Source organism: Chrysemys picta, chromosome 10 (genome assembly GCF_011386835.1).
Source record: "Chrysemys picta bellii isolate R12L10 chromosome 10, ASM1138683v2, whole genome shotgun sequence".
Taxonomy (NCBI): domain Eukaryota; kingdom Metazoa; phylum Chordata; order Testudines; family Emydidae; genus Chrysemys; species Chrysemys picta.
This window is the reverse complement of record NC_088800.1, coordinates 6,069,891-6,094,921: the sequence shown is the minus strand read 5'-3', so window position 1 is coordinate 6,094,921 and position 25,031 is coordinate 6,069,891. Positions and strand designations below refer to the sequence as shown.

Genomic DNA, 25,031 nt, shown 5'->3' with positions numbered 1-25,031 from the left:
GCCTTGGCAGTAAGACGCCCCGGCGGCCTGTCATCCTTGCTGCGGGCGGGCTCCGACCCAGCGCCAGAGACCCCCTTGGTATTTGCCCCGACCCCAGCACCCCCTGCTCCGGCACTGCCCTCTGCCCCCGCCCGGTGATGCCTGCGGCGGGACCGCCCTGCGGGGTCCTGTCCGTCCGGCGCCGAAGGGAGCAGCCCAGTCCGGGCCCAGGGGGTCGGAGCAGGAGGGGGCGAGCGGCGGACAGACCCAGGGGACGGGGGGCAGGCGGGCCGGGCCTAGCCGGGGGCAGCCTGGAGGGCCGGGCTATAGCCGGGGCTACGGGGGGGTACAGGGCTGGGGAGCGCCCCTCTCTGGGGGACGGAGGGGAGTCCGGGTGCCACAGCCTATCGCCACGCCCAGGGGCGGGCCCGGTCGGGCGCTCCCAGGCACGGGCACCGCATCGCCCCGTGAGGCGCGGCGCGGGACAGCGCTGTCGGGCCGTGTCGGAATCACGGCGTGAGGGGCCATCCGTACAGCGCGGGAGGCGACGGCGGTGGCAGACCGGCCCCGCCCCGCCGGTGGGCGGAGTCAGCGCGGTGACCCCGGAAGGGCTGCCCCCCCGGATCTCCTCCCTGGGCGCGGTGACCCCGGAAGCAGTTCTCCGGTGGGGGGGCGGGGCGCCGAGAGCGGAAGTGCCGCAGCGGCCGTAAGGAGGGGCCCCGGGTTCGGCTCCTCAGTCCTGCGGCGGCTCCCGCTCTCTGGCTCCGCGCACCATGGGCACCCGCGACGACGAGTACGACTATCTCTTCAAAGGTACGCGGGCGGGCCGGCCGCCAGCTCTGACCACACCCCGCCGGGGCCGGGCTGCGCGGGGGGCGCTGCCCTGGGGGTGGGGAATCGCCTCCAGGCCGGGCAACCCTCAGCACCGTCCGCAGCAGGGACAGCTCAGCCCGGAGCCTCCCCGCCGGAACGTCCCTTCTGGGCCTGCCTCTCCTCCCCCAAGGCGTGGGTGGGTTGGGGGGAGCAGCCCCCTCTCCCGGGCCAGCCTTGTGCCGGTGCAAGATGCTCCCGGCTCTGGGCCAGGTCCCTGCATTGACATATCAATGCCCCGGGGGAAATCGGACCCCTCGCCTAGCCGTCCCCCCATCAACTCTTGTCCCGGGCCACAGCTTGGTGGTCCTGGTTGGTGCGCCCCAGCCTTTGACTGAGGGGATGCTGTGAAGTGTAGTCCGGAGGTTGCTTCACTATTTTTAAAAAAAACTTTTTTTGTAAACCATTTCCGTCATCTTCACAAAGCAACTTCAGTGTCTTTGATTTCTCCCTGGGGGTTGAGTAAACCTCAAGCTTGGTTTTCTGTTGTGGGGCCGAGGAAATGGTTGGCCGAGATGCTTATTCTTGGTTTGATAGGGTAACACGTGATTTAACATTTACATTTCAGTTTCTAATTATAGTCAGACTATAAGATGGAGACCTGCCATCTGTTTGGGAGGGAGCCTTGTGTTGTCAGGTTCTTATTAGTGCCCAAAGAAGGCCGAATGATGATCATCAAAGATAAAACTCCAGAAACCCTTTCAGATTTTCGGCACTTGTAGAGTGTTGGTATTAAATACGGAGGCGTGAGTATTGCTATACTAGCCTTGTAGGGGATGGCTGTCGCTTTGGACAAGCCCACTCAAAAGTGACCAAATAAAACTAAATCTTGGAGCAGTTTTAATGTGAAAGTCATCCTGGGCTGTGATCTTTGTGCAGTGCTGCTCTGCTCCTGAACTAAAAGAGCAGTCAATGTGCTGAATAAAATAACTAGTGGTTGCACAGAGGGAAAGTAGAAGTCACTTCCTATTACAGTTTACAGGTTAAACAGCATTGTTAAGGCAAATTATGCCTTTTTGGGGGTTGACATTGGCATCATAAGCACAATTAGTTTCATGCAGTAGTAAATATTGCATTACTTGCCTCATACTGTGCTTGAGTTCTGCTCCAGTGGTTACTGTAACCATTATCTCTCACCCACTGACCTCACTTCCTGTCTTGTCACTTCATAAAGCTCCCGGAAGATTAAGGCAGAAATTCCTTGTTTTCCAGGGTCTAGGCAGATTCTTCTCATTTTGGTTCAACTGAGTTTTGTTAAAGATGTATCAGAATGTAGCAAATGGTCCATTTAACATTTATCTTTCTGATGAAATGGAACAGCAGTTGGAAATCTTCATAAGTAAGACATGCTGCAAAAGCACAGTGAAATGGTGACATTGAGTATTTCGTAACTTTAAAGCGAACACTTAAATTGCCTATTTTGAAAATATTTCAGAGGTAACTACATGCTGTAATACTAGAGTGGAAATCTGCATGTATTGAACACTGGATTTAAAATATTAGTTTGTACCTTGTAATAGCAAAGGAGCTCTGAAATGTTACTGTCATAGCAATAAGGATGGACCTCAAAAGGGAAAATGCAACGATTTTCTCTCCCTATATTTAATTGCAATAACTTAAATAAACTTTTCTGTATGTTCTTCCATTTGGAAAGCATTTTTTAATCATACTTTTCCTTAAGTACAACATCTGTCAGGGTAAATATATATTACAACTAAAACCAAGTCAGGGAATCTGGTTACAACAGCAATTATTACCTGGCAAGGTTTCAATCCATGTCCCTTTTGCCGTGTAGAAAAACTATCTTGGTGGTCATTAATTTAAGCACATCCGGTGCTCCTGTCTTGGTTACACTACTGTTTACACTGAATTATTAAACCACCATCCTAAATCACGAGCACTACAAAAATTGTATAAATTAGACATATTAAAGGATGTCTTTTGTATGGAAAAATGCAACATTAGTTTAAATTTATATAAACTGATTACTTCTCTAATCCAAATGTTACACATGTTTATCTTCAGAAGAAGGAAAAATGCAAGAAAATAAAGTGAGCATAAGGGAGGTCTTATGGATGAGGAGATTGAGTTCAATCTTCAACCTACCTTAAAGTAACAGGGGTGATATCTTCTATTCCTGCTCTTACTCCTCCTCCCCTGTTTGTATAGGACCTACAGTATTAGTTCTATAGAGTCAGAGACTGACAACCTTATCTCCAAATCTGTGTTGATAATGCTGGCGCCTAGGGTATGGGCCAACCTGCACTACAGTGACAACTAAGTCAGAGGAGCTGTTGCAACTTAGCTGTCTCCTGACTCTGTTGTTCAAGACTTTAGCATGGTTCAGTGGGACTTACAAAAAGTTGGGTTTTGTCATTTCTGGCTGTCCCACTCCAATGTGTTGCCCTTCAGGTTCCTATCTTTGGACTGCTTGAAAGACAGCAATGGCCAGAGTACTCTGAGGCTGCACTGCAGAAAGCAGATGAGATCTATGAGCTTCAGTCACTTAATTTATTTTTTTTACTCTTATTTTAGAAAAAAAAAGTCCTTGTGACAGCCACTGCCCTCTTATGACCCTATTTAGGATTAGATAGGAATTTATCAATATTTTTATACCCATGTTGTAGAACCAGGCTGTTATCTAAACAGCATATCACTCCTTAGAGTAGACAGTGCAAACTGTTGCCCACTGTGAGTTTATGTATTGGATATGTTATAGGAATCTTAAGATGACTTTGCTGCACATTGTCAATTACACCTTCTGTGAAACTCTTTCATGCGCATCCTGATCTTTCAGTTCTATAAAAATCGTTCGTAAGTACTAGTCCAACCAAAATGATGGTTCTGTATTTATGGAAATAAAAGTTGTCCAACTGGCTGGATGTTTCGTTGAGCTACAGCTCAGTGAGCTAGCAAACTCGCTTCCCCATTTCTGAATTTGGGCTTGACTGCACTGACAATCAGCTGACTGTTAGATATGCTTGACAGGAGGAGGAGTTATTGCATCTTGCTCATTTTTCTCCAACTTGATTGCTAAATCAAAGAAGGTCTGCTAAAGCTGCACAAACCTGTTGGTCTGGGTTTCAGACCTCTCATTACTGTCTCATACTTGCTCTGTTCATGGAAAAACCTGTCGCCTGAAAGCCACTGCTATTTAGAATGCTAGCAAACCCTATTGGGGCCTCTCTCTCCATCACAAGTGAAGGCATTTTCTTGTGATACAGCAAATCTCATTGCTGCCTCTGATGAATGTGGAGAACAGGATTTGTATTTATTCATTTGTATTATGGTATTACCTAGAGGCTCCAGCTGGGTTGCATTATGCACTACAGATACATAGAACAGACTGTCCCTTAACCCAGAGTCCTCCGGTGTTAGTATAAGATGAGACAATTGGTTGACAAAGGGGGAGGGCACAAGATTAACACATTATGTTTATCCTCTCACTGTTATCACTGCTTAACAACTGCCTAGCCATTATAGAGAGGGGTTTTTTTGGTCATCACAGCATAAGTGGGTTTTAAGGAGAGATTTGAAGGATAGTATAGTAACTTTGCAGACTCTTATAGAGTTCCTCACATGTATAAGGGATATAAAGTCACAAAATATAGGAAAGGTTTGTTATTGGATACAGCTGTCTGTGGTGGAAACAAAAGCATAAATAATAAATCCAAGTGTTTTCAGAAGTAACCCATCAATGCTAGTAAATGTGTCCTAAACTTTATGATGATGCGGTTAGCTGTTGTATTCCACCCCAATCTTTATCAGTGATACATTAGACAATGCAAATTTGTAGTTATAGGTTCACCATTAATATTTAAACTGGAGTCTGAGAATATAATTTCACTAGCTAGTTGAAACACTTGAGAAAATGGTTGCTTTTAAGCTTTAAGGCAAAAGCTAAACATGGGTTTTCATCTTAATAGTTTGGTTTTCATGCAGCCTAAGATGCTGAATTTATATACGTTTTAGACTTGTACAGAACTCTAGAGAATCTAATAACCAAAAAAACCAAACAAACTACAATTAAAGGCATTTCATTTTGTTCACCAAAATATGGGACTTGCTATGGCAGTAGCAACAGTAAAACTACTAACATTTAGCTGAATTATTATTGTAAAGTGTTGTACAAGTGCTTAGTGTCATGCTAACACTAATTGCACTAGCTAAACATAAGTCACATAAGGACTACCTTTTAATAGGATGGAAGCTCAGTATTAGAAATTGGAATCTTTCATTAATTTTTTTGATCTTCTAGATCAGTGGTTCCCAAACTTGGGACGCCGCTTGTGCAGGGAAAGCCCCTGGAGGGCCCGGTTGGTTTGTTTACCTGCTGCATCCACAGGTTTGGCCGATCGCGGCTCCCAGTGGCCGCGGTTTGCTGCTCCAGGCCAATGGGAGCTGCTGGAAGTGGCGGCCAGCACAACCCTTGACCCGTGTGGCGGAACAAGTTTGGGAACCGCTGTTCTAGATGGTGGACATGCTAGCTTTGGTGGTGTCACATGTTTAAAGGACCATGGCAAGAGTTTTAAGCCTGGTTTGATTTTGTTAATTGCCACTCACAAGAAAGCAGTCTCCTAAACTGTAAATAGATTTAGGTGATCAACAGTTCAGTTGCTATTACAGTAGATTTCAGTATGATTTAACAAAAGTATAATATTTTCCCTGTTGCTCGGTGGTTAACTATAAATCGCCCCAAAGATCTGTTCAGTTGGATGCGGCTTTCATAGAGCGTTGGTCATACTGAGGATTAAAAACAAATAGCCATATTTTTTACCTTCATTCACAAGTAACAATCAGATACAGCAACCTGGCAGGGGAGAGTGAACTCAAAGGAGAAATGTTTTGCAATCAGTCAAGGTGACTAAAAATGAAGTGTCTCAATGAAAACTGGGAAAACACTTGCCGAGGCACCTTTTAAAAATACTGTGTTCAGTTTGTTTGCTAGCAAAGAGTAATGAGCTGAACTGTTCAGTAAGAAAGTGGCTCTTGGGAAGCTGGGTTATGGAAGCACTCTGGGCCTCGTTCTGCAGCTGTGAAGGCTGTGGCTGGTACAGATGCCCAGCCTTAATGCTCTGTAGGCCCGAGTCGTCTTGTAGCTTTTTTTAAATATACCTTTTCTCCCATCTGCTCTCCCTACCTTGATGCTTCTCCGATCCCAATTGCCATGTGCAGCTATAGATTGCTCCAGAGTATGGGACTTACTGGCTTACATCCTAGATCAGTGACTGCTAATGCCCATTGTGTGGCAAATGTAGGGTATGTCTACACTGGAAACTTCAAAGTGCTGCCGTGGGAACGGTTCTGCGGCGGCGCTTTGAAGTGCGAGAGAGCTCTCTAGCGCTCCTGGTAATCCACCTCCAGCACGCTTCCAGCACTTGGAGCCTGTCTACATGAGCACTTTAAAGCGCTCAGACTTGCTGTGCGCAGGGGGGTGATTTCACACCCCTGAGCCAGCAAGTTACATTTTATAGCACTCTAAGTGTAGACAAGTCCGTAGGCCTTGAAACAAATGCCATAAAACCCACTGGAAACCCCAAAGTTGCATACATAATTACTTTCAAGCCCTGATGGTTAGGACCTTTGAATTACACTTTGATCATCCTTGTTTTTCTCCCACACTTCAGTTTTGACCAGAATTTTAGTAGCTGTTGTCACTTTTGGAGCTAGTACAGTGTGTTTCTATCTGAAAGCATGGGATCAAGCTTCTGAAGGATTGAAAATGTTAATTTTTAAGGATTCACAAGAATATTGGATGGTATCAAAATGCCAGAATTGAAGTGGGTATGTGTGGAGGGACGCAGAGACTATTTTAAAGTGTTACCAAATTTAGTTTTCAGTATGTGTGTGTTAGCTATGGACAGCTTCTTAATAGTTTTTAAAGAATAATAATCTTGCCTTTGCTTTGCCTCGGTCAGGCTTAGAGCCCAGTTGTCTGCTGATGTTGTGCAAAGTCCCCCTGCCATGTACAAGGGGAGCTACAATGGCCCAATTAAGTGGAGAAAATACAGAGATGGGGGAAGAGTGTCTGATATTTTCTTCACTTAATTGGATCACTGTAGCTCCTTTTGAAATTTGGCACAGTAACTGTTCACTCATGTCCGCAACAGCATGGGACTCAGGCTAGCTGAGAGAGAACCACGGCAAGTTTTGTGGAATGACTGAAGTTTTTCATGTTTAATGCTCAGGAAAAATAGCAAAAACATTGGTGATGGTGGGAGCAGGGATAGCTAAACTAGCTGATATCCATGCTGCAGGGTCATACTACACAACCTGCTGGGGATAGGGAACTTGGGGAAAGCAGAAATCTACCTAAACAAGGAAACTCTTCAATCCCTAGCGTAACAACTGGCTGCTAGGAGATTGATTATAGGCGATAGAACTTGGTAAAAAGGACTTTGAAGGGTTCCCTCGCCCAATAACTTCTACAGGTATGCAATTTCTGACCTTGTAAAACTTGGCCTAAGCTTGCCAGAATAGATTAATAGATTTCAAAGCCAGAAGGGGGACCATTGTGATTGTTTAGTCTGACCTCCTGTATAACACAGGCCATAGAACTTCCCCAAAATAATTCCTAGAGCAGATCTAGGAAAAAGTCTAATCTTGATGTTAGAATGGTCAGCGATGGCTTTAGTAAAGTGTTCCACTGGTTCGTTACTTTTACCATTAAAAATGTACACCTTATTTCCAGTCCAAATTTGTCTAGCTTCAACTTCCAGTCATTGGATCATGTTATACCTTTCTCTGCTAGATTAACTATCTGTTACCCATGTAGGTACTTGTAGACTAATAAGTCACCCCCTTAACCTCGTTAAGCTAAATAGATTAAGCTCTGAGGCTCCGTCTACACTAGGAACTTCAAAGCGCTGTCGCGGGAAGTGCGAGTGTGGTCATGCGCTCCTGGTAATCCACCTCCACGAGAGGACAGCTCTGAGCGCTGGCACTCACACCCCTGAGCCAGCAAGTTAGAGCGCTATAAAATGTAAGTGTGACGAGCCCTCCGTCTCTCAACATACCTTTTAGTTTCTAATAATTCTCATGGCCCTTCTGACCCCTCTCCAATTTATAACGTCCTTCTCAAATTTGTGGGGACTGGAACTGGGTGCAGTATTCCAGCAGTGGTTGCACCAGTGCCAAATGTAGAGGTGAAAACCTCTCTACTGCTACTTGAGATTCCCATGTTTATTCCAAAAATTGCATTGTCCTGTTGGTTACTGAGTTTTGCCAACAAAAGGAAAAACCTATGGTAAATTGTCAGGTGACACTGATACAATTAATACTCCTGAGGGAATTCTGTGCAAAAAAAGAAAAAAAATTCTGCAAATTCTATTTGTCAATAAACAAATGAGGCTCCACTAGCTGCACAAAGGTGGGAGATCAACCTGCATCCTCTCCCCCCCAGGACATGGACTCAACAGTGATGTTGCACCTGACCCAGCCCCAGTGCAATGGCTGGCCTGCCTCAGAAACACCCCGGGGCCCTCCCCATCCCTGTCAAGCACACTGGGTGTGGGCAGGCAGGCTCAGCCCAGCAGGATCCAGGTGTGGAAGGGCTTAGTGTGTGTGTGTGTGGGGGGGAAAACCAGGTGTGGAGTGAGAGGGTTTTGTGTGGGGCAATCGGGGTGTGGGCAGCTTAGTGGGGATCTGGATGCACAGGGACTTGTTGGGAGGGTTCCGGGTGCAGTTGGTTAGGCCTCAGCGGGGGCAGAGAGGTCTGGGTGCAGAGGGGTGGGGGTTGCTGGGGGGATCTGGGTATGGGGGCATCCAGATGCAGGGGGGCTGGGTGGACAGCCCCCCATATAGTGACTCCTCCCCCCTGCAGCTAAGGAGTAATGGGGCAGGAAGTGGAGTGGGGGGCGGGGGGGATCTGACCAACTCCGTAGTGGAAGTGTGTTCCTCCCCCAGCCCAGCTGGGAATAGCTGCTGAGCCCGGTGGCAGGGTAGGAGCCACCACATCCCCAGCCCTGGGTAGGGCTTGGTGCGGGAGTTCTGGGTGCATGGGGTGAGGCTCGGCTGGGGGTCTGGATGCATGGAGGGTGGGGGTCTGACCTGGCACCAGTCAGGGCACCCCCAGCCTCCCCACAGTGATTTACCTCTCAGCTGGCTGCTCTGGGCACCCGCAACCACTTGCCCACGCTACTGTGAGGGGGGGCATGTGACCACTCGTGTGGCTTCCCTTTGCTTCTGGGTCAGAAAGACGGTTTTCTGCAGGGAAGCAAAGAAATCTGCGAATTCTGCATGTGCACGGTGGAGCAGAATTCCCCCAGGAGTAAATTAAATAGACTTGTCCCTTGCACCTGGGTTGTTCCAATCCTGCATCTCCTGTGTTAGCAAAATCAGCTATGGGAGGACAACTGAAATCTGACAACATTGAGCTGTCATTCTTGACTAAAAGCCAGATTCTGTCTGTATCAAATGCGGATGTCACAAGCCTAAAATTACCCGATCTCTAAACAAATGGTTAACGGAGACTTTGTGCTGCGTACGGCTTCTGCAGCATGGCTAACTTCTTGCTGAGTCAGCTGGCAGAGGAAGCCAGAGAGATGTTTTCATGAAGTACTCCCTCTAAGGCCGCTCTTGATGCTACTGTATGTGTTCCTTTTTGTGGCAAGGGGGGGGGAGTTCAGAAGATGCGTCACTGGTACAATGGCCTTTATAATAAAGGAAAATTCCTCTTACCAGTGTTGCTTTTTGAATTTTTTTAAATTAGGCCCAGATGCCTCAGAAGCAGTGGACAGGAACTGGGAAAGCTGCCGTGTTAAGCTGCAGCAGGTCTCTCTGCAGACGTAGAACTCAGCCCGGGTTTGGTTTTTAATACTTGAGCTGTGTTTAATTACACCATTCCACTCTTCTTATACCTTGAAAGAGTGTGACTCTTTCAGAAGGCATCCTCAATGTACTTGTGCTGGAATACCTCCATTTTTAATGCTAAATCGGAGGTGCTAGGAGCAAATATTGCAGACTTCAAAAACAAAAGGTGCCCAGCAAAATCACTTGCCATGCAATTGTGGGCTCTCCTTTGCTGTTGCTGGCGTTGACTCACTCCCAGCTGGCAGGCTATCTGCCTTCCTTCTCTAGGCCCTTATTTATCCTGTTTGTTTTCCCTGTTATCAGTGCAGTGTTTTATCGCTGTCCGGGCATAGGATCATCCGGCTGGTCCATTGTTGCTGTGAATCAAAGGAATGGCATGGCTAGAGTTTGAATGGGTCACCTCCACACTGTTGTGAGCCCTTAGGTTATACCCAAAGCTGTATCTTTAACCTCAGCCGCACAGCCTGCTCCAAATAACCCTCACAAGATCATCACTTGCTCCAGGAATTGGATTTTGGACCTGCTGTCCGTCTCCTTTCTTCTGCAAATGTATCCATAGCTGAATCCCCAAACCATAGCTGGGGTGAGGCTCATGGTGTAGCCCTAAGGGGGCAGGTTCCTGGGTCTGGATGAGCTGGATTTAATCGGCAGGTGAAATGGTGGGGGCTCTAATATCTTTCTGCTCCACTCATTCTGGAGCTGGGCAAAGGCCAAAACGGCTCTGGTATGATGGACTGCTCTAATTTTTACACTGGAAAGCAGCATCCTAAAGCAAATTCTACCAGCAGAGGACTGCTGAATGTGTTGGGTTGTGGCTTTGCTTGCACCCTACCAGGCTCAAGAAGGTGACAAAGCTGATTGACCATGTTGGTTTTTTGCATCCCAGGAATTCCCCTGGTATTAGGAATCCCTGACTTTCCCCTTGGGGAAGCTCGTGGTTTCCTGCCAAAAGACACAAAGGAGATCTAGTTGAGAGCCCACGGACTCTGGTTACAGAAACACAACTGGCAAATTCCAGCTGACTTTACTCCAAGGATCGCCTTGATGTGAAATTCACGTTGTTGGCCCTTCTGAGGTGCTCAGATATGGCTCATTACCATAATAAGTAGCTAGATAACTATGGAGTATTTTACTGCACTGTGGGAGACTAAGATTTGAATTAAATAATGGTAAAAAGACCCTGTTCAAATGGTGTTGGATTTGGTATCTCCACTTGTTTGGAAGCGTGGAGAATATTTGAGCAGTTAAGACAGCTGGCTTGGCTTTGCTGCCTTCTTTTGCCCACATCTCATTGTGTAAAGTAAATGTTTCTGTGAATAAAGCTAATTATAACAATTGCTTGGAGTATATTTGCGGATGATGTGCAATTCTGACGACACTTTTTTGTCTTGTCTTTAGTTGTACTTATTGGAGACTCTGGTGTGGGCAAGAGTAACCTCCTTTCTCGATTCACTCGCAATGAGTTTAACTTGGAAAGCAAAAGCACTATTGGAGTGGAATTTGCAACAAGAAGCATTCAAGTTGATGGCAAGACAATAAAGGCTCAGATATGGGACACAGCAGGACAGGAACGATACCGAGCTATAACATCAGCGTAAGTGATAAGCACAGTGTATATTTTTACTGGAACTAGTGTTTGGTTTCAGTTTTCTCCTGAATCTGAGAGAAATTAGAACTCAGAATCCTTTGTGCCGTAATGAATGCTTGAAAACGTCTCCCTGTAAAGTGGTTAAACCGGAGACTGGTAAAAGCATGGTATTTTGTAGGCAAACTTATTGGGTTTCAGGAGTAAAAATTGTCTTCAGTGTTATATATTTCTATTAAAAATTCTGAATTTGATTAATTTAGGCCCCCTTCAGATACACTGAGTATATGGGGCTATTTTAATATTGGTGAGAGGAAATGGGATATTTGGGATCTTATAAAGTACATCCGATGTCGCTAATATATGGATGGAAGTCTGGAGTAGCAGTCTTAAACCAAACCCCAGGTTCTTTAGCCAGTCCCTGACCAAGGCATCTTACTTGTCTGCTTCTCTGTCCATCTGTAAGTAGCAATATTACTTACCCACTGTGCAGGGCCAGATTAACTGTCCTGTGGGCCTGGGGCTATTAGATTTTTTGGGGTGTCCTGGGGTTTGGAGTGGGCTGGGGCAGGGGATTAGGGTGTGGGAGGGGGTGCAGGCTTTGGTCAGGAGGTGCTTACCTCGAGCGGCACCTGGTTGGTGGCGCAGCAGGGCTAAGGCAGGATCCCTGGCTCCATGGTGCTCTGCTCCCTGAAGTGGCTGGCATGTCTGCCCCTAGGCAGAGGGGCCAGGCTGATCGGCAAGGTGCAAGCTGCCCGTGCCCACAGGTGCTGCCCCCGCAGCTGGGGGCAGTGCACAGACATTCCCTGAAGGCCCCTCACCTAGGGGCTGCAAGGGCACATCAGCGAGCCAGCACTCGCAGCTCTGGGCCCGGCGCTGAGGCTCAGGGACTGGTGTCCGGCCCACGGCATGGAGACTTGCCGTGGACCGGATGAAATGAAGCAACGGGCTGCATCGGGCCTGCAGGGCCCCCCTTAGCTGCAACCCCTAAAGCCCCTGCATTAATTCGGCCCTGCCACTGTGTAAAGAGCTTGGAGACCCAGCTAACTACAAACTATTTATAACCCTTTAAGTTTTTTGGACTTTGAGGTTTTATCAGTTTTATTGTAAAAGCAGAAACCCTAATAATGCTGTAGTGGACACCACTAGTCCCCATGCAGCAGCCTTAGCTAATTGGATTAACTGTCTGGCTTAAAGTGTAAGGTAAATGACAACAAAATGGAATTGGGTCTGCTTATTCTAAGAATGGATTGTCAAATAGCACAGTCAGTGAGATTTGGTTCACCTTCTGTTACGGCACAGAGGAAGACTGTTCGAATCATGTTGTTCGTTGCTGATTGAAGAATACATGTCTGCCCACAGGTACTACCGTGGGGCTGTTGGGGCTTTGTTGGTTTATGATATTGCCAAGCACCTTACCTATGAAAACGTGGAGCGATGGTTGAAAGAACTGAGAGACCACGCTGACAGTAACATCGTCATTATGCTGGTGGGTAATAAGAGTGATTTGCGTCACCTGCGTGCAGTCCCTACAGATGAGGCCAGAGCTTTTGCAGGTTAGTGGATTAAATGTAGTTTGTTGATGGTAACCCCTCTCTGGGGATTGGAAATCCAGACAGGCTTTTAAAGAACAAAGGAGTGAATTGTTACTTGCCCTCTCAGCCCACTGTTAACACACTTTCCCATAGACATCAGTGCTTTGCTCTCGGCAAGCAGTCTAATGGCACCAATCCTGATGCCATTCCTTGGATCAGCCAGAGGCATTTGGGCTGTGACAATATCCATTTAAACCCAGGTGCAGCATCTCATGCGTTCCTGAGCTCCAACACTCTCAGGGATGCTAAGACCCTAAGTCTCTTGGGTAGTAGCACTGCCAATCCCTCTGACCCGCCTTTATTTCATCGGCGGCACGTGACCCGCCGGCTGGGTGAGGCTAGCCCCCAGCCCCGCCCCTTCTGCCCAAGGCCTCTCCCTTTCCGCTCCCCCCACACACAGCTGCTGGCCTCCACCTCAGGCTAGCGTCCCCAGCCCTGGTGCCAGGAGGGTGCGCGCTGCTGAGCAGGAAGCAGGATAGGGTAGGGGCAGGGCCACGCCTGGCTGTTTGGGGGGTGCACAGCCTCCCCCAGCCTATGATACCCACCGCCCATGCGTTATTTAGCGTTTACAACTGTAGACACAGCAGTGAAGGCAGCAAATATACAGACATGACTGGTTTCAGTATTAGTCTGTATCCGCAAAAAGAACAGGAGTACTTGTGGCACCTTAGAGACTAACACATTTATTAGAGCATAAGCTTTCGTGGGCTACAGCCCACTTCTTCGGATGCATATAGAATGGAACATATATTGAGGAGATATATATACACACACACATACACAGAGCATGAACAGGTGGGAGTTGTCTTACCAACTCTGAGAGGCCAAGAGACATGAGACTGTTCAACTTGGTTTTGAGCACCCCCAGCAGGTATCAAACTCAACTGGTAAGGCCTTTTCATCAAATGAGAGCTTTTGTCTCAGACTCATTGACTTTAAGGCCAGAAGGGACCATTGTGATCATGTCAGTAATGTGCAATTAAATTCTGGGGTCACCTGCCTGGGTCAGTCATTGTCACCTTCATAAATAACAAGTTTCAGGCCAAGTTTCTTTCTTTTGTACTGGAACATGGATTTGGGTTCCCTGCATGAATAATAGTTAGTCACTGATTTATGCAGGTGCTTGCACACAGCTTGCCTCACAGGCTAAGTGAGGATGTTTGCATGCAAGTAGGATGACACCAGAAACTGCATTTTTGGACTCAAAATCCCTGAGGATCATTCCCCTCTGACACAGGGGACAGCTTTGAGATGCTTGCAGGAGGGTTTCCCTCTTTCATGTAACACTTAACATCCAAACTTGAGGTTGAGAGAATGGAAGAAACCACAACATGGAAGTCAAACTTAAAAGAACTAAAACAGACTCCTTGCCCCTTCCTGCACTCTGAGTTATCACTCCTTGCCTGAGGCGACTCACACCTCAGTGCTCTGGTGACAATGAAGTGAGGTTCTAGAATAGCTTGGGGGGAGAGGGGTAAAGTTTGGATACCAAGCTCTCCTTTACAGGACACTGGAACAACACCCTAACCTTAACCCTGCAGAAGCAGCACTACCTCGTTCAAGAAGTTACATCATAGAATTGCTGTGGCAGGGCGGAGATATGGCACTAGCTGAGGAATAACCCTAGAAGCCCCCCTCGCCCCCCCACTGTGTGGAAGTACTATAAAGCAGTGTTTCTCAACCTCTCCAGACTGCTGCAGCCCTTTCAAGAGTCTGATTTGTTGTGTAAACCCAAGTTTCACCTCACTTAAACTTACAAAATCAGACAAAAACAAAAGCGTCTCAGTTCACTATTACTGAAAAGTGCTGACTCATTTTCTACCATATAATTATAAAAAAAAAACCAATTGGAATATCAATATTGTACTTACTTTTCAGTGTGGAGTATACAGAGCAATATGAACAAATCATGGTTTCTGAAATGTTAGTTTGTACAGACTTCGCTAGTGCTTTTTATGTAGCCTGTTGTAAAGCTAGGCAAATATCTAGATGAGTTGATGTACCCCTTGGAAGACATCTAAGTCCCCCAGCGGTACACATACCCCTGGTTGAGAACCACTGCTATAAAGTCTCACTAGCACATACTGGGGTAGACTGGTGCCTAAAACATGCAGCATGTGAGTGTGTTGTTACTGGCACTGGGCATTCATGGCAGGTGGCCATCCTAGTGTCCCCTCATGGTATGGGGAGGCCCTGCAGGCCTGGTTCCCTCAGCTACCTCTTCTGGAGTTCAGAAATAAACCACCTTCATCCAGAGTCTTTAAACAATATTCCCCACTTTTAGGGTCTAATTTATTTAGTTTAATAAAGAGAGCTTCCCTTTAGGTGCAGGGGTCCCCCAGCCTCCTCCTTGGTACAGAAGCCCACAGCCCAACAAGGAGGGCTGTGCTCATTAATTCAGGATAGCTGTGGCCTCTAACTAGCTCCTCCCCAGCTGGCCCTTCTTACCTGAGTGCTTTTCTCCCTGGGTTTGGAGAGCTTCCTGGGTAGTAACCTTCTCCTGGTAGTGGCTCGCTGCTTTCAGAGAAGAGGCAGAATATATACAGCCCTCTTTCCCAGAGCTAGTCCTGGTTGGTTGGAAGAGCAGGGAGCCTTGCCCCGCCCTCTTTACAAGGCTCCTGGCTCTGGACCCTTAAAGGAACAGTAGCACACATTTCCCACAAACACAAAGTATTCTCCCCATGACCACTTCCTCTCCCCCCATAGCTGCCTCTGCCATTTTCTTAATCCCTTGAGTACCTCAGAACTCCCCAAACCTCTCAGCAGGGCCATGCTACAGAACAAGGCTTGGCTGACCCCCTAGGCTCTACTCCCCTTATGGGGACAGACTACCCCCATTACAGCACTGTTCTCCTTGTCCCCTTTAGAAGAGAGAACATTTGTTTGTAACTACACTTATATAGGTACACAAGGTTTTCAACATGAACTGCAATAAATCCAGTCTCTGGCACAGGAGGACTGCTTGATGGGAATCACTTGTGCGATGCCTGCACTGTAATTTACGATCTCTCTGCCCACACAGAAAAGAATGGCTTGTCATTTATTGAGACATCTGCTTTAGACTCTACGAATGTGGAAGCTGCTTTCCAGACTATTCTGACAGGTGAGCCTTGTAGTGCTTTGTGCGGTCTGTGTGTGCGCTGCTCAGGGGAGGAACTGCAGATTGTGTGCAGCTTTGCCATTTAAACATGCGATTTCCCCTAGATTTAGAGACCACGGGCCAGATTCTCTAGCCTGCTGGTTACAGCACTAGCCTAGGACTTGGGAGATCCGGGTTCAATTTGCTGCTCCGTCACAGACTTCCTGTGTGATCTTGGGCAAGTCGCTTAACCTCTCTGCGCCACAACTCCCTATCTGTAAACAACGGAGAGAGCAGCACTACCCTACCTCCCATGAGGGTTGTGAGGATAAATACCTTAAAGATTGTGAGGCACTCAGATAGTACGGTGCTGGGGCCATGCAAGTACATGAGATGTCCTCTACTCTGCACAAGCAGTACATAGTGGTTGGAAACTGGCCACATCTGGAGTTCCCAGCAGGCATAGCCAGCTTGAACCCCACCTCCTGCACTCCATGCCCTAGTAGGGCAAGAGAAGCCATGGCTGCCTGCAGCATGTCGAATTCCGACAGTTCCCTAGTTGATTGCTCCTTCCTGGCTATAGCCAGCCAGTGCAAATTAGAACAGCCCAGAGGGCCCTTTAAACTGCTAGAGTCTACACAAGACCAGGACTGGAGTAGAACCAACCACAGCATCAGAGAGCTGCAACCAGCTCCTCTGTGGTGCCCCTGCAACTGTATTCAGCAGTGAGTCTAGCCCAGGGGTTCTCAAATGGGTCGGGACCCCCCAGGGGGTCATGAGGTTATTGCATGGGGGGGTCACAAGCTATCAGTCTCCACCCCAAACCCTGCTTTGTCTCTGGCATGCATAATGGTGTTAAATATATAAACAAGTGGTTTTAATTTATGAAGGTGGGGGGGTCGCACTCAGAGGCTTGCTATGTGAAAGGGGTCACCAGTACAGAACTTTGAGAACCACTGGTCTAGCCCATATACCTTTGCATCTATCCTGTGCCTGGCTGGCTGCCCTGCCCTGGTAGGAGTGCAGTCCTACTTCTAAATTATACCTGTCTCTGTACTGTTCAGCACCCGCCCACGGTCCATTCCTGTGGTAGCAGGCACTAGTCTGTTTGAATGTGTTCTTACCTGGAAAATGCCCATGTATAGGCCAGAGAATTTAATACTTTGTGTCTTTAAAATGCACTGAAGAGGACCAGACTGTCAGCAGCTATATTAGAATGTGAAAATGTAAGAGGAGATAACTTGCACCAATCATTCAATATTCATGAATTACCTTGGAGATCACTTTGAGGCAGGACAATTACTTATAGCAATTGATCTTGTCTGAGTTTACATCTGTTGTAGCAACAATGAAGCAGTCCTTGCTGACTCCGAGGTAGTTTGCATGTTTTGCCAAGAACAGACAGGTATTTGTTTAAACTAGGGAAGTACCCAAAGTCAGGATTTTTTAAGAATGCTACATGTTTGAGACAGATTCTCCTCTTCATGAATTTCCTGTTTAATAGAAGACTTAATTATTACTGCAATTGAAATTACATTTTTAATGTTTCTTGGAGGCTCCTGAAATGCTTTTTTAAACCCCAAATCCCTCAGCATCCCTGTATAGTACATAAGTGTACCCATTTTACAGACAGGTGATCAGAGGCCCAAGGAGGTTAATTGACTTGCTCAGGTCCATGTAGAGCTGGGATTAGCATGCAGGAGTCCTGATTCCCAGTTTCTGCTCTAATCACTGTTCGTGGCTCCTTTTTTAAAAACTTCAGATCAGTCAGTGGTGATTGCTATGAATACTAAAATTAAGGCTGAAAGAGTAAACTTCATAAAACTGGACAACACAAGGAGCATTATCAACCTGCATATCGCTCTGCTGAATATCTATCGATGCTATTTCTGGGTGTGGGGCAGGGGAGTGGTTGACGTGTAATAGGTAGACAGCATTAGACAGGTGCGAGCAAGCTTGTTGGAATTCCATTCATTTTCATTTCAGGCAGTCTGCAAGGTTCAGCCTGAGGCATGCCAATTTTGAACAAGTGTTTTGGGAGAAGCAGTCTCTCCAACTGCCCTCCACCAAGTCCCAGCAACCAAATACCTTCGCCATCTCTCAGGGTCATGTACATTTCAGCATGTGATCAGAATGTATGTCTGAGTGTGCAGTGTGTATTTATGGATGTGTTCTACACTTCAAACTGAATAGCTTCTCTTCAGCTACACTGCCTGCCCCATCTTGACTGGTAGGGGTAAAGACCCTTGACACAGTGTTAGTATTTAGCTTATTAGTTCAGCTCTGGCAGTGTAAAGGAAACAGAAATCTGGAAATCCAGCAGATAGAATGCTGTGTAAGTTGGTTTCTTCCAAAGCAGTCAAATTCTGTATAACTCATCATCAAATGGCCCCTAGTTTATTGCTGCACCGTACTGTTCCATAAAGGCGTTTGTTGTTTGCACCAGGCTGCTGTCTTAGCTACACAATCAGACGAATATTCTGCTAATGCCATGGGGAAGCAATGTACCTCTTGGGGAATAGCTAGATGAATGAAGGCTGTTTTCAAAGCAGCCTATACTACCTTGTCTTACATGCCCTTATCAGCATCTTTTATTCCAGAAGTTGTTTTGGATTATAATTAGTGGATGTTCTATTTCCCATGCTTAATTTTCCTTCACGAGGTGCATTTTGTAATCTGAGAATAAGTGAATCAAATCCTGCCCTCACTGGCTTCTGGAAGGTTTGGTTGCTGCTCAACAAATGTAGATGTTCCCTGTGTGTTGTGGTGACAGTATTTTAGATAAAGAATTGTCGGGCATGCAGATGGTGTTCCTGTTCAGGGGGAGTTGGATCGTGTTTGAGGAAACACTTCTACTGATTAGAGAGCATGTGGCTTGTTCTAGTTGAGCTCCTGTGTCAGGGAGATAAAATGAAGTAAATATATTAGCAGCAGGTTGCCTCCATCCGCACTTCAGCTGGCGTGTGAAGGATGAATGTTCTCCCGGTAAACTTCTTGATAACACTTGTCATAGCTGGCTCTTTCCAGCCAAAACCTACTAATGATTATGGGGGGTTACTTCAAGTGTGAAATTCAAATTGGTTGGTGCTACCCAGCCCCTACTTGCTCTGCACAATTTACTCTTGGCAAAGAGTTATGTCCCTGACACCTCTACGAATAGGGTGTTGAGGGTGAAGCATTTCTTATTCTTCTACAAAGCAAATCAGATCGGAGCCATAATAAACCTAAAACCCGACAGGCTAATAACCAATGTGACACACAGAAGTAGAGACTCTGACTGCTCCGTCACGTCCCCCAGCGTTAGCAGGGCTGGAACCGCATTGTAAACAGGCTACGGCTGCTGTTTTCCACATCTAGTTGCTTATGCAACCCTGCACAGAGCCGGTCTGACGTGGTGTTTCAGAGCACTGGCAGCCAGCCTGTAGTAGGGCTCCCAACGCTGCGCACTGCACGGCAGCTGAACTGGTGTTAGTTACAGCTAGAGCCATTTCTCTGCAATGTGTAGGACCAGCGAGGCCAACTTCAGGGTTCTCCAGCACCCGCTAAGAACAGTGTCAGTCACGGCCTTTCCTTTTTTTTAAAAAGCAGCTTTAAATGTTAGGGTTCGTGGGTATGGGAAGGATGGGTCCTCTGGTGTTATGACAGCTTACGCTTGTGCACGTACTCCACCCTGATTGCAGGTGGAGGGGGGCAGAATGCCCTTTCGTAGCCTGGCTGCTTGTGACAAGGTGGAGCTGGAGTAGAAGCTCAGACCCAGTGAGCGCCCAGCTTGGTGCAGGGTTCAGCTGCTCAGGAGTACAGGTTCTGGACTGTTATCAAATCGGGCAATGTCTGTCCTTGCAGATGATCCAAATGGCCTTGTTAACACGGCAACATTTAGCCCTCCAGGGCCCGATTCCCACGGGCACCACTGCACACTGCTCTGGCAATGCATGGGGGCCTTACAGTGAGTATTTGTTATAACTACAGCCACTGTCAAATCCTCTGCATGGCCAGAGCAAGGGACAGTGGCCTTAGTGTAAATGGGAATCCGGTCTCAAGTGTGTGACGTGCTGTCTCCTCCTCTTCTGCCCTCCCCCACCCCCATCAGCCTCTTTCTTGCTGCTCTGCCCTTCCTCTGGGGCTGCCTTCTCACGTAGTGATTTGTAATGTTACCTCTATGGGGGGTTCCCACCAATGACAACAACCTGGGGATTTTCCCGTTAAAGAGCTTGGTACGCCTAAGAATGAGGGCAACATTGCAGTGACGTAAGCAGGCCCTGTGCAAGGTTCCTCCTAGAGCCATGTCACTTTCCCAGCCCTGTTGCAGTGCAAGGCCTTTTCTGAGCAGAGATTGCCAATTACAGTGACCCGTGCTACTGACCGAGCACTTGATCGGGACTTGGATTTTGTTACTGAATGGAGTGTGAACTAGTAATCTCTCTCCTCCTGCATGTCTTCATTAGCGTGCAATCCTTAGGGACTGGCTAGTTGTGTAGCATAGGCCTGGAGATGTTGATAATCTTCGTGCAGGCCTCAGAGCCTCTGCTGCTGATGCCCACAGGATGATACCATGCGGCAGGCAGGCTATAGATATCACATGTCAGACCAGGGTAAATTTCAGCACCCAAAGGAGGAATCAACAGTGCATCAGTCTGTGAAATGCCATCCAATTCTGGGTCGTGGTGGTGAGGGAGCTTGAAGCCTGTAGGATATGGGGATGTGAAAACAGAAGCCTCTCTTTTGTAAGTTGCAAATCTTTGCTCGCAGCTGTGGAACAGGACGGGTGTGATGTCTGATGTTACAGGACTGTTAGTGCTAATGCACTGGAGTGTGTGCTCAGTAATGCTTCTTCATGAAAATACTGTTTTCAAGCCTGGTGTCGGCAGAGGTTATCCACTGGTGAAGTGCTGCTGGTGAGTTATAACTGTAAAGGCAGCAGCATTCACTTGTTCTTAAATAGTAATAGGTCAGATTCTGCCCTTGGACATGCACAGGAAACTCTACTGACATCAGTAGGAGCCGTGTGATGGTAAAACTTGGCCTGAAAATCTTGATGCCTGGGGAGCTCCGATTCCACCCCACCCAGCAGTACTTCAGGGTGAAATGCCCTGATACATGATGAGCTGCATGTGTTATCTAAAGAAGAATTTTCAAGTGTTCCATGGGAGGTGATGTGTGTGGGTTTTTGGCTTGTAGAACAGACTTTATATGATGCATAAACTCAGAGCGTGGGCCCTTAGAATTGCTATCTCCGCAATCCTGGGGACTTAAGTGCTGGAGACCTGTTGGAGGAATATGTGTGTTTCATTGAAGTTCACCCCATTTACAACCTGAATTTGCTCCTATGCACAAGAGACCATTAATGCTATTTCAGGCTGCTTTGGAAAGACCTGACTGAAAACTGTAGTAATTCTGAAACCAGAAACCCTCTTCCTTTCAGTGTGGCAACTGCTGGGTTTGCTTAGATCAGCAATTCACGTGTGTAGCCAACTGTGTCAAACTGAGATCATCCTAACAGGTTCTTCCTCTTGTATTTAATGAGAGGTGGGATGTGGTGGTTCTGAATCCCCAACTTGCTGCTCTTCTCTGAACGAAGGTGCCACTGGCAGATAGTGGTATTTTCTTTGTATTATCAACAAGCCTTGTACGCTGGGCTCATGTGATTTTGTCCGTTTGCCCTGCTACTCAGCATTCAGATGCTGTATGCACTTGTGCTGCCTGTCCTGCAGGAGAACTTCAGGTCTGACTTGCCTGTTCGGTCCCTGGGTGACTGCATTTGCTGGGGTTTAATTTTGTTCACAACTTGTTCAAAACGCTGCCCTTTCCCTGCACCTTTATCCCAGTCCCATTTGCTGGAAGACCTCTTTCTAGCACACTTCCTATTAGCTACAGAAGCAGACACAGAGCTGTGTGTATTCAGCCCTTAGCAGCAAATGTTAGACTTATCTGCACGTTTGCTCAATTTGCTTGTGTTGAAATGTCCGGCTGTTCACTTCTAAGCAGTTTATTGCTCACATTCTGAACAAATGCTACTCTCTAGTGGAGGAAATATTTCTTGGTTTGGGGTTAAATAAGGTGCCAGTCAGGCAATTGTTATTGTACCGATAACTGACTGGGACACTCCGAGAACTCGGATCACAGATTTTTGTGCAGCGAGGGATATTTGCTGAGCTATGCTTTTTCCTCGTTCTGCCCTAGAAGAGTAAAGTGCAAATGTCTCGTGCTCCAGCCCTCGGAACTCTTGGTGTACTGCGTAGTGTGGAGCAGCAAACTGCTGGGTGGTGGAGTTCATTTATTTTCACCCCCTCCCCAGAAGAACAGTTCCCCTGGCTGTAGCAGAGGGTGAGGCAGTACCAATTGGCATACTTCACTCTAGTTTGAAATCAGGGTAGCTTTGGACTGATCTCAAAAAAACTTGTCCACTTACCTAAGAAAAGCTTGGAAAGGGACTGTAGTTTTGAATAAGAATTTGCAAGAGATTCTCTCATTTACTCCTCCATTTTGAGGCAAGTAGTAAGTTTCCTTGCTAAAGCCAGTGCGGTTATACTGTCCTTTCTTTCTCTTTGAGCATTTGAGATGCACTCACAACAGCTGCAGAAATGCTTAATGCCCATGGTCTGCTTTGCACTCACTAACTGCAGGACATTTTGAGGTGAAGCTTCAAATCCAAGTATGTGCTGCACCTCTGAGGCACTAGGAATGGAACAAGAATTTGAGCTGAGTTTTCCATTTCAAGCTTTATTTTCTTTTAGTTTGGAGTCCAAATTTTGTCTGTAGATTTAAAGTCAGAGCTTTGCTGTTCAGACATGGGGTACTTTCTGTAACTCTCCCCAGGTTGTGTGTCCTGGATCTAAACATAAACAAGGCCTGTCCCATACTCCGGTCACCTCAAAATAATTTTTTTACAATCTAAGACTGCTTCTCCCAACAGCAAATAGATCAGACATAAGATAGGCCTGAGGGTCTTTTGGAGCGGAGGAGCAACTGCCTCTCTGAGGCCTCCCCAAAAGGTGGGAATGTAGCAGCCATCCAGCTCCATTCAGCCATGCTAGCATCTGCAGATGTATCCACAGCCTTATGATCATCAGGAGCAAAAGCCATATACAGCTCTTAAAAACTAGCATGGGCATTTCAGTCTCCCATAGCCTAATTCTCTTGCTTGCAAGTTCTGGCGGCAAAATAGCTCTCTTCAAGGGAAGTAACAATACAAGCAAAGGTGTAGGGAGCTATAAGTAGTCCTGTAAAAAGCAAATGAGCCTTGGTCACAGGATAGTGGAAATGTGGTGGTACAGTTGAACTGATTGTGAAGATACCTAGATGATGTAACCTACACAGCTGTGCTTCTCATTTTGTTACCAAGTATTGACAAACTTTGCTGGTTTATATATAAAGTCCAGAAGATGCTAAACTTGGGTAACTTATTGGTGTTGCTGTGATTGAAAATATGTGCATAGTAACTGGTTTCTGTTCTCGTTTTGCAGAGATCTATCGTATTGTTTCTCAAAAGCAAATGTCAGACAGACGTGAAAATGATATGTCTCCAAGCAACAATGTGGTTCCCATCCATGTCCCACCAACCACTGAAAACAAACCAAAGATGCAGTGCTGTCAGAATATATAATTGTTTCTTCTTTCCTAAAAGGCTGTGTATATTCCCCAGGTCCAAGATTTAAATATATTTGTAATTCTTGTGGTTACTTCTTTGTGTTCAATTACTTCCTCTTATTATTCCTTCTGATCTTTTTCACGTCTTAACACTTTGATTTTAGTGTTAAAATCATTATTGCTTCCAAATGGCTGCAGCATTTTCACAACTCTGACTCGCCAGTCTTGGTTTAATAAATTGTTTGGAGTTCTGATTACTTTCCAACATGATGACTACTAGGTGGGTTACTAGAATGTCATTTTGTAATCCAGCTCAGAAATGTTAATTCTGACCTTCCCAAAACATTACTGTCAATGTTAGTGAATATCTCTGGGCTATTTAAACTAGATCATCTTTCTCCACTCCAGCTGTTATGTCTTGCATCCAAAAATTGCTTATGAAACACCCATTGCTCTTAAATGCAATTTTACAGTAAAGCTAAATGTTTCGGTTACATCTTGAGGTGGTCAAGGTATGTGGATTTTTATTAGTAAATATTATGGCAAAAACGATTCTTGTTTTGCATCAAAGCTGCAGACTTCATTATGTGCAATGGTGCTCTTGAGTTCTAATTACTGTGCAAATGAGGTCATCATGGGAGGGAGGAAGTGCTGCTGGGAGGCTGAAATGGGAGATAGTGGTGGGAGCTCATTCAAGGTGCCTCTTCTGAAATAAGACAAAGCAACATGAGTTAAGTAACGGATTCACTTTTCTCTCTAATATTGGAACTTGCAGCACTTTGTGTTGCCCAGGAATTGCACTCCATGGTACAGGCAGTATCAGAGGATGAGAAAGTTCTTCCTTTCCACAAATGAGTAGAAAACTTGAGGGAGATTGTGTCATGTACCTATAGTTTATTTATATTTGCAAATGCTTAATGCTGGGGGTCACCAACTTCCATGATGATTAAAGTCTAATAGACTGATTTCAGTACAAGTCAGTCAGCAGTTGCAATAGACTGAGCGATAAGGTTGTGAACTGTGCCTTCTGTCACTAGACTTTTGAAAGTACTGCATAATACTCTCTCATCTCCGAACTGTCCAGTAAATGGTTTGAGTTATTGGCACTTAAACTCCTACAGTACTTAAAAAGCTATGAAAAAGTATTGGAGCGGCGTGGGTGGGAGGAGAGACATTCCTCAGACACTGATACAATCAACCTGGAACATCTGTATGTGGGCATGCACAAATTGCTGCATTTATTAGCCAACCTTTCTGTCTTGCGGTGCTCATGATGTGTAAGGCACACGGAAGGCATTGCTGTAGTCAGTCATTTTTATTTTTTTTAATCCATTTCTCCTGTTCGTGTATCAGTTCTGAAGATGCTATTGGATCTGTTTGTAAATTACTTTGTATTTTATGCACGTTCTGTAACTTGATTCTTCTTTTTTTAAATATTGATTTAAAATACAGTCATTCATGATAATAAAGATTTACAGGGGACTATTCCATATAGTGTCATGGGTATTTTTTTGGGAACTGGAGT

General features: G+C 46.3%; 1 protein-coding gene across 1 annotated transcript; it reads left to right on the top strand.

The window, feature by feature from the left end:
• Window positions 1-612: 612 nt before the first annotated feature.
• Window positions 613-24,996, top strand: RAB11A (RAB11A, member RAS oncogene family). The gene is made up of 5 exons (XM_005305370.5): window positions 613-792; window positions 11,059-11,254; window positions 12,608-12,801; window positions 15,863-15,943; window positions 23,383-24,996. Exons 1-5 carry the CDS (start codon window positions 753-755, stop codon window positions 23,520-23,522), a joined length of 651 nt encoding a protein of 216 aa, XP_005305427.1. The 5' UTR covers window positions 613-752; the 3' UTR covers window positions 23,523-24,996.
• The last annotated feature ends 35 nt before the right edge of the window (window positions 24,997-25,031 follow it).

Coding starts and splice junctions, on each gene's coding strand:
- RAB11A (XM_005305370.5), top strand. CDS start 753: ATGGGCACCCGCGACGACGAGTACGACTATCTCTTCAAAG. Junction 11,255..12,607: donor TACCGAGCTATAACATCAGC/GTAAGTGATAAG, acceptor GTCTGCCCACAG/GTACTACCGTGGGGCTGTTG. Junction 12,802..15,862: donor TGAGGCCAGAGCTTTTGCAG/GTTAGTGGATTA, acceptor CTGCCCACACAG/AAAAGAATGGCTTGTCATTT.